Raw genomic sequence first — 13,080 nt, 5'->3', positions numbered from 1 at the left:
TGCAATATTGAAAAAGGAATTATACCTAGATTTGTTTAATTACTTACATTTTGTCGTTAACAATATTAGTAGTAGGTTTAAAGTATTCAAACGTTGTGTGAATCCTTCTCAAACAGCTTGATTTGGTACCATGTCTTTGTGATGTAATTACTGGCAGCAATTGTTATGTCTTGCCATCTGTTGTTTTCTTGTTGTAATGTACATTTTATGTTGACCCCTGAAGCTTTTTATATAAAATATTCTTCCTGTGCAGTTGTTAGTTGGTCGTCTTGTCTTTTCAAAGCCAAACCAAATGCATGCATGTGAAGGTGCTCTTTGGTATCATGGTGTGTACCACACTGAACATGGATGCCCTCCATGCATTCTCAGTGCACATTTGCAGCCATCTACTGTGTCCCACTAGGCTACAATGCAGTGTTTTAAGTTTGAGTCGATAATGTCAGCGCGCACATCACTAAAACAACAAAGATATTATCATAGACCATATACAGTGTATACACTGTACACCCCTATCTAACAACATCAATAACATGAAGTGGATAGAAGGCTTCTGAATTCTCTATATCTCTGACCTGGTATTAAAGGTGGCTCAGCCTTATCGGCATGTTACATCTTCAGCCTTAAAACCAAGGTGATGTTACAGCTCAGGTCCCATTTAATGGGTTAGGGTTAAAGTTAAGGTGTGAACCATGAAAAAGTCCTTCCTGTCCAATGACAAACACCTAATGATGTCACATGTTGGAAGTCAAATTATTTTAGCCAGGAACATCACCACAACATGTGGAATATTGTTCTGAGATTAGTTAAATACAATACTTTTTAATTCTTTACCAGTGGCTCAAACCCCCTTTTAACCCATTTTAACAAAGATAGCTCTATCTGGCTTTTTTAAGCTTGAAGAGGCCAACAATGTAACAATCAAATGCACATTATATGACCAGCTGCAGACTGAGTTTGAGCATTACTTATACGTTATTTTCTCATACAACCACCTCTGTCACTTTTTATGTTGTGACTGCAGGATAATCAATAACAAAAGTCTTTGAGGAGAAACTGATCTAGAGTGTGCACCATTATTCATATGTATGCACCTCAATTGGAAAGATACACAAAAGACTTGTTGGGGAGTCTGGTTTGTCAATGTTTCATCAAATCTGCTCTGAATTCAAATCATTTAATCATTAAAAAAAAGGTAATAAGGTTTAGGTATTAGGTGAAATTCAAAAAGGTATCTTACACAACAGCAGCGGATGTTTAGACATTGTGATGCTGGTGATGTTAGTCATTTTAACCCATTTAAAATGTGAAGCTACTTCCTGCCTGACATTGCTCTCTGCTTATCAGCAAGTGGGAGGATACATCAAATGCTTTGATAGCAGCAAGTGTTAAACATAAGTGAGATCCAAAATGGAAACAGCTTTCAGAACCCAATCTGTGAGAGGTCAGGAAGGTGGTGGGATGCAGCCAGGACAAAGCTACGATGGCAGATTTTTACCCTGACATAATGTGTAGACAGGCAGAGCAGACTCACACTCTGACTTTAGAGTTCATCAAGTGCATTGTACAAATGAGTTTATTTACTATCGGGTCCTTTACTGCCCTCTCTCTGAAATCAAATGTCCCAAATATTTCTGGATAACCCCATCTCCAAGAAATTCTGTTTACACAACTAAAAGTAACAGCAAAACAACTTTAATAGCAAACAGAATTCTGCACCCACCATCCACCCCAACCACCTCCTGCTATATCTGCTACAGTTAACAAATATAACGTTTAAAAAAAGCACTCCAGTGAGTAAGCTTCCCACAAAACATGCTGTTGCACTATAGTTATAAACAGACATAATCTCTGGGAGACAACGACACGTCTTCCTACCACTCTGCTCAGTAATTACATAGATAAAAAAGACAGTCCTGGCCTCAGCTGATGTTGACAGCTGCTTCTCTGAGGTCTCAGCGGCAGTCGCTCGATAATCCAGGACTGGAATTTCCTACAAATCTACCTGAGCCACCAATAACTAAATGGACTCCATATTAACTTAAAGAAATCCACTGTTATACTGAACTGCCTGCTGCCTAACACACAGTATGAATGCTCAATTCCTGCTTTCTGTAATCGCCCATATGAGGATGGGTTCTGCTGTCTTTTTAAGTCAAAACATCTGTCATATAGTAGTATAAGATAATAGTAATAAGAGTGAGGGGCAAGGAGAAGGGAGAGCGAGATGGAGCCCAGGGGAGCAAAACACAACCTTGAGGTGCATTTCAACAGTTTTTAAAGCAACAGCTCGGTGCTGTTTCTTTCCTTTCTTGCCACGTACGTATGTACGCATGTAGGGTAAATACAGTATATCTTATTATCTGAAGACCAGGCACTGTTTTTTTGAACATGCTACCTCACAAGAGGTCAACAGTTTATGTACATCTGTACCTGCGCAAATAGCAAATGCAGAACTTCACTTGCTCCACTAGCTAACTGTTACACCGATCTCCAGGGAGGACTTTTTTTTCTGGACTGCGGCTGACTGTAGATGGTTTGCCTCAGTTCTCAGGTCAGTGTGCGTGATCAAACCAACCTGACTGTATATGAAGCTGCCCAAAACAAATGTTTTACCTCCAAGAGTAAACAAACTACTTTCACATGTGTCCCTACATCTTATTTATATGAGATCTCTGATAATACAGCCACTGTCAGGACAGATAAGATTCACACCCGACTATGCATATTGTGCCGTCATCCAGTCCGTGTTGGTATCTCACAGTCTGGAAAAAATAAATATAATACAGGAGAAAAACAACAGAGATGCAGATGAAGGGAGCAGTGACGTTTCCGATTTGTTGGACATTGTTTTGTTGGAGAAGCATACCAAGAAACAAACAAGCAAGTTTTTGAGGAAACTACGATTTGATAAGGCGCTGTTGTTTTTGTAAGTATGTGGATCATATTTTAGTTAAATCTTCATGTGTGGCAGTTCTACAGCAATGAAATACAGCTGTAACACACTACCTATAGCTTCCAATGCTACTATTATCCTTACGTTGATCCTTATACTCATAGAGTTGGGGTTACATAACCAATGTTGTGGGAATTCATATTCAAACCCACATGTGAGCAGCACGTAAATACTCTGAGGCATCATTGCATCCAGTCCAACACAAAGTCCAACACCTGTTCAGCATCTTTGTCTAAGCCACGGTGATTGAACAGATTATCTCCACCAGGCTGACTGACAGCAGAAATGTACTGGATACAAATAGTTGTCACGTCGGCAGCAGGAGGAAACGAGTTAAGTTTTGTGTATGGAACAGTCATTAGTGATGCCAGCAGTTTCCCCTAGAAAAACATTTTCAGGCATGGTGGCAACAAGATGTGTGTGCACACGCTAAAAAATGTTATTAATTATCATGTAAGACAGTCTAGGTAGAAACGAGTAATAAGTATTAATAAGGTGGACTTATTGCACAAAACAAAAATATCAAAAGATAGAATCATATATATAATATATCAAGTGCACATTGTAATTTCAACAGCTTCGCTGGGTGCCAGCTAGATGTTCTATGCTTCTATGCACTGGTTTACCTGTAGCTTGTGTTTGAGCCATAGCTTATAGGGGCATAATAAAAATTATCTGTCTTTATGCATCAGCTCCTCTGGCCTTGAGACTAAAAAAGGTTTGTTTGAGCCGTGGTCTTTTCTTCTTCTTCCTGTGGGCTGAACTGCAATATGCCCAGTTGGAACAGGACCATCCTTCAGCAACAATCTGGCCAAAAATCCTGCTGCAAATTGGGACAGATGGTAAAAACAGTCGTCAGTGAAAGCCATACTTTCATCTCTGCTAATCTCACTCACTGGTCTCTTCGAGTATCACAGACCAATCCAGGACAGTCATCACCCAGGGGGTTAACAGAGTCACTCACACTAGTTTTCACTTTCGCACACTCAAATCTTAATTTGCAAGTGCAAGTGTGATGCTCACACTGCAGGCTGAGTCAGTCAGAGGGATCAGGTGTGTCTGGCTTTACAAACTACACTGAACAAGTGGTTTGGAAGCTATAGGTTTTTAGTGAGCAGCCCCACCCTGGTTTGCACCTGGCCTCTTTATGTCCCCAAGCAGATGCTAGAGAAAACATGAGTATGTATGACAGATATGGCAGCAGCTTAGTGGCTCCAGCATGATGAATATGAATAACACGTGCTACTGGTACAACACATGAGCTCAGAGCCCCACCCTGTAGCTGGGATCAGATGTCAAGCTGGCTGCCAGACATGTAGAGGCGTGCAGTGTGGAGCCGCCATGTGTGAGTTAATAGATGTTATACATCTCTCAGGATGCTCTAATGTTTAGCACTAGTCATTTAAGGAATTGAGAAAAGTATGACTAGTAAAAAGCATTAGCTCACAGTTTTCCCTTTAGTTCTCATCAATAAGTGGCCAATCTGTTTCCACTGCATGACAAAGGCTTTTAGGAGAATTCCTCGTCACAGCTTCTCTTTAGAACTATTTTGAGTCGCATTGTTCAACAGCCCCCTGGGAAACAAAGTGCAAATCGCCCCTCAACTCAGCGTAGCTCGACAGGGTTCAATGACAATTCGTTGGAACCACAACACATGTTGAGACTGGACAGCAGCTGCAAGCTCGCCAACATTAACCTACACTATTTATATTCATATATATCCAACTTGAGTGCAAACAGAAAATTCTTAAGGAAGCTGCTGAAGGCATTTAAGAATCTGATGTGAGTGTGGCACCAAACAAGTTATCACACCTCATAGTGTCAACAAAGGTCACATTTTATTTCTTTTAAATAATTATATGAATTAATTAATTATACTTAACAGTGCAGCCCTGTCAGTGGGTAAAGCCTTCCCTCTCATCACCTTGCCAAGATTGTCTGAATCTACATCTTTGGCTCATCATCAGCGGTAGTTTGAGGACTCCACAGCTGACCAGCTGTCTAAAAAAACTCAAAGAATTTTGTCTGAGACTTTTTCCTATGAGACCCTGTGTGCAACAGCTTTTAGTCACTACGTCTGGTTCTGGTTGGAGTATCAGCAGCCAAAAGAAGACCTAGCAAGGGAAGATTACATGAAATACATAATATAAAGTATTATCACCTAACCTAACCAACAATAAACCAATTTTATACAATCCAACTTTCTGATCCAGTTTGTCAGTCACTGGCTTGTAAATTAATTCAATTCAATTCAGTTTATTGATATAGCACCAAATCAATCACAACAAAATCACATCAAGCCACTTTATAGTCTAAGGTTTATGACCTTACAGAATGTAACTGTATACAGAATATGGTAGAAAATCCAACAATCCCATCCACTGGAAAACTGTTCATAAGGTAATGGCTTTAAAACTCACACATGGGGGCTCTCATGTACAATATCAGGGTGTGGTGGTGGTGCATTGGGGTCTGTAATCCAGTCATAGGCTGCAAAATCATTTCTACAAATTTATTTTCTACAATAATCTAAAACCCAGTGGAAAAATCCCATTTTTGTCAAGGGTGACTGATGCTAACTTCCAGGTTGTTCTACAAAAATCATTAATGCAGCACTCTATCAAGCTTTCACATTTGTGTTTTTTAGAGATGTAAGTAACAATAATTACTCAATATTCTTGCAATTTGTCAATCATTTTGTTTATGAAATGTCAAAAACACACAATAGAGGTTATCTGAGCTTAAGATGTTGTGATTTGTTTGACCCAACGTCAGAGACTCTCAGTTTAAGGTCATGTAACATAGAGAAACACTCACGCACATGGTCACACTCATCAGAGTGAACCAGTGAAAACCAGTGATTGCTTAATGCTAAATACTTTGACCAGTACCATCAAACTAGGTTCTCTCAGGTGGTAGAGCAGTCGTCTACGAACCCCAGGGTTCCTACTATTACTTGTCGAGCCGTCCTTGGACAAGACACAAAAACCCTGTAGTATTGCTGATATTTACTGTCTGGCAGCTGTCCAACCACAATTTCCCCAAGGGAATCAATAAAGTATGTCATAACTGATGAATTAAATAATTATTTCATCATGTAAGCTCAACAAAGTAACTGATCCCAGTATTTTTAATATTACCACGTTTACCAATGCAACAAATGTTGCAACAAGTTTAGTAACAACACCAAGTCAGTCTCAAGTCCATCTTCCTCCTCCTGTTCAGGAGAGGTACAGATACAACTGTATGGCACCAGTCATTTGTGGTACTGTTGATGTATTGTGTTATACTAACAGTCATTTGTGTTATTTTGACCATTCCATTTATTTCATTGAGACTGTGCTAAATAACAGAAACACTTATTTAATGCAGAACAGTTCAGTGTGAACATTACGAAGGAGGATTCACTGCTGTCTGATTGTTGGATTAAACTGACTTAGTTTTAACTTGGTGTAAACTAACAAGTGACATGTTAGTGTGCGACCCCTCAGATAAATACACTTTACACAACAAACTCTTTCCTCCATGATGGGGCAAAAGTTACCATCAATAACAAACATTTCCACGATGACAGGACCCTCCACGCTGATAAACCCACATGTACAACATCTAATCATTAGACCAAATGCTGCTCATCAGTCATGCACTACTACTGCCCCTGTCAATTATGACTGTGCAGCAGATCAATGAGTTGAGTGAACTAAGCCTCTGTTCTGCTTATGGGGCTGACACACTTGCCAGGATTTGTGTCATGCTCCAGAGCATACAGTGCAGACCTGCAGTGGTGATTTGCATGAGGTCAAAAGACCCCTGCAACACAAATGACACACTAACATCATTGATTAATTATTAACTCTTATGAGGGTTTCTGTGTATGCTTGTTTTTTGGTTTTGGTTTTTAACAGTCATATTCTCATGCGTTGTGCTGCTGAAGTCGCAGGTCGCGTCTGCTAGTGTTAGTGTTTGATGCAGTAACACCAAACTCCATTCAAATTCCGCTCTTTTAATTATTTCCGTGATTAGTGATGTACTGAAGTCGCTGATCCTGACATATAAATCGAGTTAACATGTTCTCTGACACGTAGAAACTATGTTAAACCAAGCAACTATTAATCAATTGCCACATCGCCACATGTCTCCATTAGTGGGGGGTGATGTAGTGGAGCAGAGCTGAAAAAGGACATTTCTCGACACTCAGTTCGTTCTTTTTAAAGGTTATTTTCGTGCCGAACTTCCCACAGGAAACCTGGCTGGAAAATGGCTGTTGACTTGTGTGTTACGAGATAGCGTCAGTTTGCTAGTAGGTGAGCTAATGAAAAAGTGAAATATCTCTAAGGGGATCTGGTGCTGCGTTTTGTACAAACTATGTACCGACTATGACCTAGAGAGAGCCGAGCATTAGGGGACACAGACAGGGAGACCAGGCCATGTCTACAGCTGGACAAATAACGTCACAGAGGTGCATCGGATCGTAGGAAGATAACATGACGGTGCCACACTTCTCAATTTCGAGCGACTCCTCTTCTGAGGCGCCTCCATCCATCGTGCGGATGAGGGATGCTGCGAGGGAGGGTCTGGAGAACCTGGGGAGCCGAGCTCCATCCGACAGTGATAGCGGGTTGATAGGTGGCTGCTAGCACTGAGCTAGAGGAGCAGGTTAGCTGCATTCCAGCAAAGACACGACGGCGGCGTAGACCGACAGGTGCAACAGCATCAGCGTCCAGCTGCACAGCCTCCTCCTACCGCTCGGTGCACCTTGACAAATACCCCGAGAAAAATGCCACGCCACGCTGAAAACCAGTAACCCGGCGAGCGGACACAAAGCGACATTTCACAGATGTCTTTTCTAGTATGGAAATGATGAAATGATGGGAGGGAAACGACAGGAGAGTGGCGAGCTAGCTACCACCCGCGACAGCACGGCGACCAAACGAACCGCTGCTAGCCGTCCTCCCTCTGCTCTGAGACGAGCGGTCGAATACAACACAGAGCTCGGAAAAATAAAACGTACATGGGGTTACACTCACCTCTCTGCCATTTTCCCGACTGTTCTTAAAATCTGTTTCGAATAAATCCCACAACGTCTCCCATGTTGCCGAAATTGCGGTCGCCGCAGTCAACGAGTCACTCCTTGTAGCCCAGTGTCAAGACGTCTGCAGTAATGGACACCGCGTCCGGTCAGTACCTTCACAATAAAAGCTTATAGTCAAAACTCAACATGTGACACCTAAACACTTCAGTACCTCAGAAAGTATAATTGGAACTGTATTTAGAACGTGTACTGTTTTTATGACACACAGTCAGACACACAGGACTAAAGAAAAAATATTATTTGTTAAAGACTATATAACGAATCTGCTTGAATCGTAATGGTAAAAAAAAGTCATCGATGACCTCACGGGCCACAACTATAATACTCTATCATCAGTTTGATAGAAAGCAATTTTTGCTTTAAAAGGTCTATTTCCAAACTTAATTCCCACATATAATCCTTCCCAAATGAAATTACCTTTCTTCTTTTTCTTTGTAAATCTGCACAGTGGAAAAATTTCACATAAAATAATCTTTCTATAACAAATACTGGATGTGGGTAATTATACTGTTTTACCTGAACCACACATGTGTAAGTCTGTGCATGTGTTTCATTCTCTATGGTGATACTATTCTCATAATAGCACCACATGTCTTCAAGTTACTGTTTTATCAGTGGGTAAAGAGTAATTCAGCTATTTTTACCAGTGAAATATAAGTTACTTTAATCACCGAGACAGTTAAGACTAAATGTAGTTAACAAAATCATGTTCACGCCTGTTATTTTATTTTGAAGTGCCCATCCTAATGACTGGCGATACTAATCTCGCTCATTTCCGCTACCTTGACACATGTTAGAAGCGCACCGCTTGTTTGAAGTGGTGATGCCTTCATGTTAAATGTACGTAGCTGTGCATTTTGTACCGGGGTTAGCGGTGAACGGCTCCAGCAGAAATTACAGACGAAACCTTTATTATCCCTATGTCAGGGTGCAGTGCCAAGACACGTTGGACAGGTGTCCTGAGCATCACATGTCTTCCACAGAGACACAGACAGTCTATCTGAGGACTGTGAGGAGACATCATCCATGTGACTGTGGGATGACACTAATGAGGAAGATAGAAAACGGGTACTCTCAGAGCCAAGGACAAGCAATGCATTAACTTCATGACACCCATAGTTGGCGCTATTAGGAGAATATGGTGAAAATGATGGTGGGAATCAGGCAACTTTGCAAACTTTGTTCTTTGGATATAGAAGCTGAGTGATGCTGGAGAGAGAGAGATTGAAAGAAGTGAGCCACTGAACAGGAGAGACAAGCCTCTAAGTAACAGGCCCAGATTGGGGGGGGGGGGGGGGGGGGGTCTCTAAACCAGAGCTCTGCCCCACACACACTTTATACAGACACGTTATGCAGAATCTCACTGCACGGATCAGGCAACAGCAACTTCCCACAACTCAGTCAGATCGTCCTGCACAAAGCAGCAGCTTGATGTGCAAACACAACACAACAACGTGCCCACCTCACATTTTGTACTGTACCCCCCTCAAATAAGGCTGGCTGTAGAGCGGGTCCTGCGAATCAGCCTACTGATTAGAGCAGCCTCCAGAAGCCCTGCTACAACTGTCTTCCTTCCTACCTTGCAGTTCATTTACGCTCTGTGCAGCATGGACAGTGCACTGGTGGATAGAGAGAAACAAACAGGTGGTAGGATATGCTGTGGTGACACGATAGAGTGACTCAGTGCCACTCTGCCACTGCAGAGACACAGGGTCATGTTGGTTCTGATCTAATCTAATGTCTGAACCAGACATTCTGAATGACTCACTTGGGTTTTCACAAGACAAACACATAGAGCAGGACTTAAACTGAAGAGTATGGTCATTTGGTTATTAATGGGACTGTGTCATGTCTGCCTTGTCACAGAATAAGAAATCAGCTGTAATCTTTTTGATTTCAACACAATAATCACCAGAAGGTGCATACTTTGATAGAACCTGGCACAGTCAGCACTCTGCTGGCTTGGCCCTCCTGACACGGAAACTTTAATCTGATGTTAAAATACATTATGATACTGTGACACTGAACCAAGAAGTTTAAATGCAACATTATTTCCTGATTGTCTTGAGAAACCTGTTTTCCATTGTTGAGATATGTTTTTAATAGAAATCCTGTATGGTGATAAACTGGGAGGACATCTCCTATTCCCACACACTGTATTACACTTTACCAGGACCTTCCACTGGACTTTCCATCATTTAAATTTTCTTACTGTACATCAGCACTGCCGTCCTGCTCCATTACGGCTTCAAACATGGCCTTTCAGTGTGTCTTAATTTAAAAAAAGGTTATCAGGATTCATTTGGTAGTTTAGGTAGTAATTCGATTTCCATCTTTCATCAACATCTACCAACCCTGTCATAAACTATAAAGTAATATGTACATTGACGTCATTCCAGTTCTCCAGGTTGAAGGATGTCTCATGTCTCTAATGACATGTCTCTAATTTGAGTGTTTCTTCTTCCTTGAGACTTGTATTTACATTTTTCCAAGCAAGAAAAGATGCAAATGAAGGTAACTCTGGCCGTCCCTGAGTTCACCCACATCCATGCTCCCTTAGGTCCCCTGTTGTGTTCAGGAGAGTACAATTCACCATCCAACCACCAGATGTCCCCAGACTTTCTCTTGTCTGTCCGCTCCCTCACCTGCCCCTGCTTGTCTCACTTCTTCCACTATGTAAACCAACTGGCTGGTCCCTTAAAAACTTAAAAGCTTCTTCCTGCTTGCTGTCAGCTTTTGTCTTGCCTTTTTTCTTGCAAATATGTTTTTTTTATTCAAATCCCAATCCTGATCACAATCCTGTTGTAAATGGTAAATGTTCTGCACTTTTCTACCTTTCTGGGACTCAAAGTGCTTTTACGCTGCTTCTCATTCACCCATTCGCACACACACACACAAACACACACACACACACACACACACACACACACTGATGGCAGAGCTGCCGTGCAGCTGACATCACCTGTTGTCTCACCTGTACCTGCCTGCTTCATTCACCACACATGCCAACAGGTGTCCTCAACTGGTAGTTTGCATGTATCCAGCTGGCACAACTGTGCGTTCTCATTGGTACTAAATGTGTACTGCATGTCAAAGTTGTATCTGACTAGGCAAGGTGTACCTTTCATACCCATTTGCTTGAAAATCACATTAACAATGTATTATTCCTGTATTAGGAAGTGATAGCACTGTAAATATTATTTTTCTGTCACTGTGCTACATAAACCCTAATATGCAACTCAGATTTATCTTACAGATCTATCTCAACAACAAAATAAAATCCAAATCTGAGTATTATTAATTAGATATCCATAAGGGGCATTCACTTTCCATGCAGGAATCAATTCTGTGGTTTCAGCCTGAACTGCAAAAAAGACTGGCAGGCTTCTCTGTGGTACTGCTCCTGACAAAGTCACTGGTATGTATTTAACCTAGACCAACTGTTAAGTAACTGTTTAGAAGGTAAATATGATCAGACTGTGTATAGACATAGTGTTTACAAAATGTTGCTGTTTTATATGTAATGCTAACATTTTAAACTTGAATTCAGGACTTAAACCACTGAAGCCATACATTACTCCTAACAGCAAGATTCCCATTGTGTAAATTGTAATACGTTTCATTCAAGTACACGGGACAGTACTGCTGTTCCTTGTATCATTTGCTCTAGTCTCTGTGGCCTGGTGCCCTGCCCCATTGCCTCTTGCAGAGCAGTGACACTGGACCTGTTCTGGTTCTCCTATCAGCCGCAGCTTGAAATCACCCGACTGCTTTACTGCAGGTGCACCCACCTGGAAAAGCCTGTTATATATATAGCCTGTAACAGACTACAGACAACTGGAAGACTATGTGGACCCTTGGGAGGATTAAACTCCTACCTATTCTGTCAGGAGGTGTCTGGGACTGAAACTTGACTGAAACTGGACTATACTGGGCCATTAAGTTATAATGTCAGCATAATCATGAATCATTCAACATTCATGTGAAGTATTCATAGTTGCATGATTAAATCCTGGCTTCCTCTTGCTAAGAATAAGAATGATGATATTATTGCAATCCACGTTGAACAGTTTGTGGATAAAACATATTAGCCTGATGTGTCGCTATGTGTCGTAAGAGGGCAAGCGGTTAGGATGATGGATAGATGGATGGATGATGGTTATTAGGCTTTTGAAGTTGAATTTCTCTGTATATCAGAAAAATCAGTGACCTTCCTTTAACACATCCCCGTCTGTCTGATGTGTTAAAGTATTTAGAGTAGTCTATATGTCCGTTTTCTAATATCACAGCTCTGGTGTGATGTTTGTTGTAACAATGTTCAAAATTGCCGTGACCCGGATTCGAACCGGGGTTGCTGCGGCCACAACGCAGAGTACTAACCACTATACGATCACGGCGAGCTATCCTCCAGGACGGAGGAGTGGAGGTCCAGCAAAGGTATAGAATAAATGACGGTACATAGAGGTATAGAATAAATGACGGTACACAGAGGTATAGAATAAATGACGGTACACAGAGGTATAGAATAAATGACGGTACACAGAGGTATAGAATAAATGACGGTACACAGAGGTATAGAATAAATGACGGTACACAGAGGTATAGAATAAATGACGGTACATAGAGGTATAGAATAAATGACGGTACACACAGGTATAGAATAAATGACGGTACACACAGGTATAAAATAATGACGGTACACAGAGGTATAGAATAAATGACGGTACACAGAGGTATAGAATAAATGACGGTACACAGAGGTATAGAATAAATGACGGTACACAGAGGTATAGAATAAATGACGGTACACAGAGGTATAGAATAAATGACGGTACACAGAGGTATAGAATAAATGACGGTACATAGAGGTATAGAATAAATGACGGTAGACACAGGTATGAAATAAATGACGGTACACAGAGGTATAGAATAAATGACGGTACACAGAGGTATAGAATAAATGACGGTACACAGAGGTATAGAATAAATGACGGTACACAGAGGTATAGAATAAATGACAGTACACAGAGGTATA

General features: G+C 41.2%; 1 protein-coding gene and 1 non-coding gene across 3 annotated transcripts in view; both read right to left on the bottom strand.

Moving 5' to 3' along the window:
* The window catches only part of arhgap39 (Rho GTPase activating protein 39), a 57,700-nt gene extending 49,606 nt beyond the window's left edge, over positions 1-8,094 (bottom strand). For both annotated transcript variants that reach the window (XM_026345623.1, XM_026345624.1), the window contains exon 1: positions 7,981-8,094. In XM_026345623.1, coding sequence (XP_026201408.1) covers positions 7,981-7,991 — 11 coding nt within the window. In that variant the 5' untranslated portion in view covers positions 7,992-8,094. The remainder of the gene's footprint in view (positions 1-7,980) is intronic.
* Positions 8,095-12,370: 4,276 nt separating this feature from the next.
* On the bottom strand, positions 12,371-12,442 carry trnah-gug. The gene has a single exon. It is a non-coding gene; the product is annotated as a tRNA-His (tRNA).
* Between the last annotated feature and the right edge of the window lie 638 nt (positions 12,443-13,080).

The sequence above is a fragment of the Anabas testudineus genome, chromosome 4 (assembly GCF_900324465.2).
Source record: "Anabas testudineus chromosome 4, fAnaTes1.2, whole genome shotgun sequence".
NCBI classification, from domain to species: Eukaryota; Metazoa; Chordata; class Actinopteri; order Anabantiformes; family Anabantidae; genus Anabas; species Anabas testudineus.
This window is presented reverse-complemented; position numbering and strand designations above follow the sequence as displayed.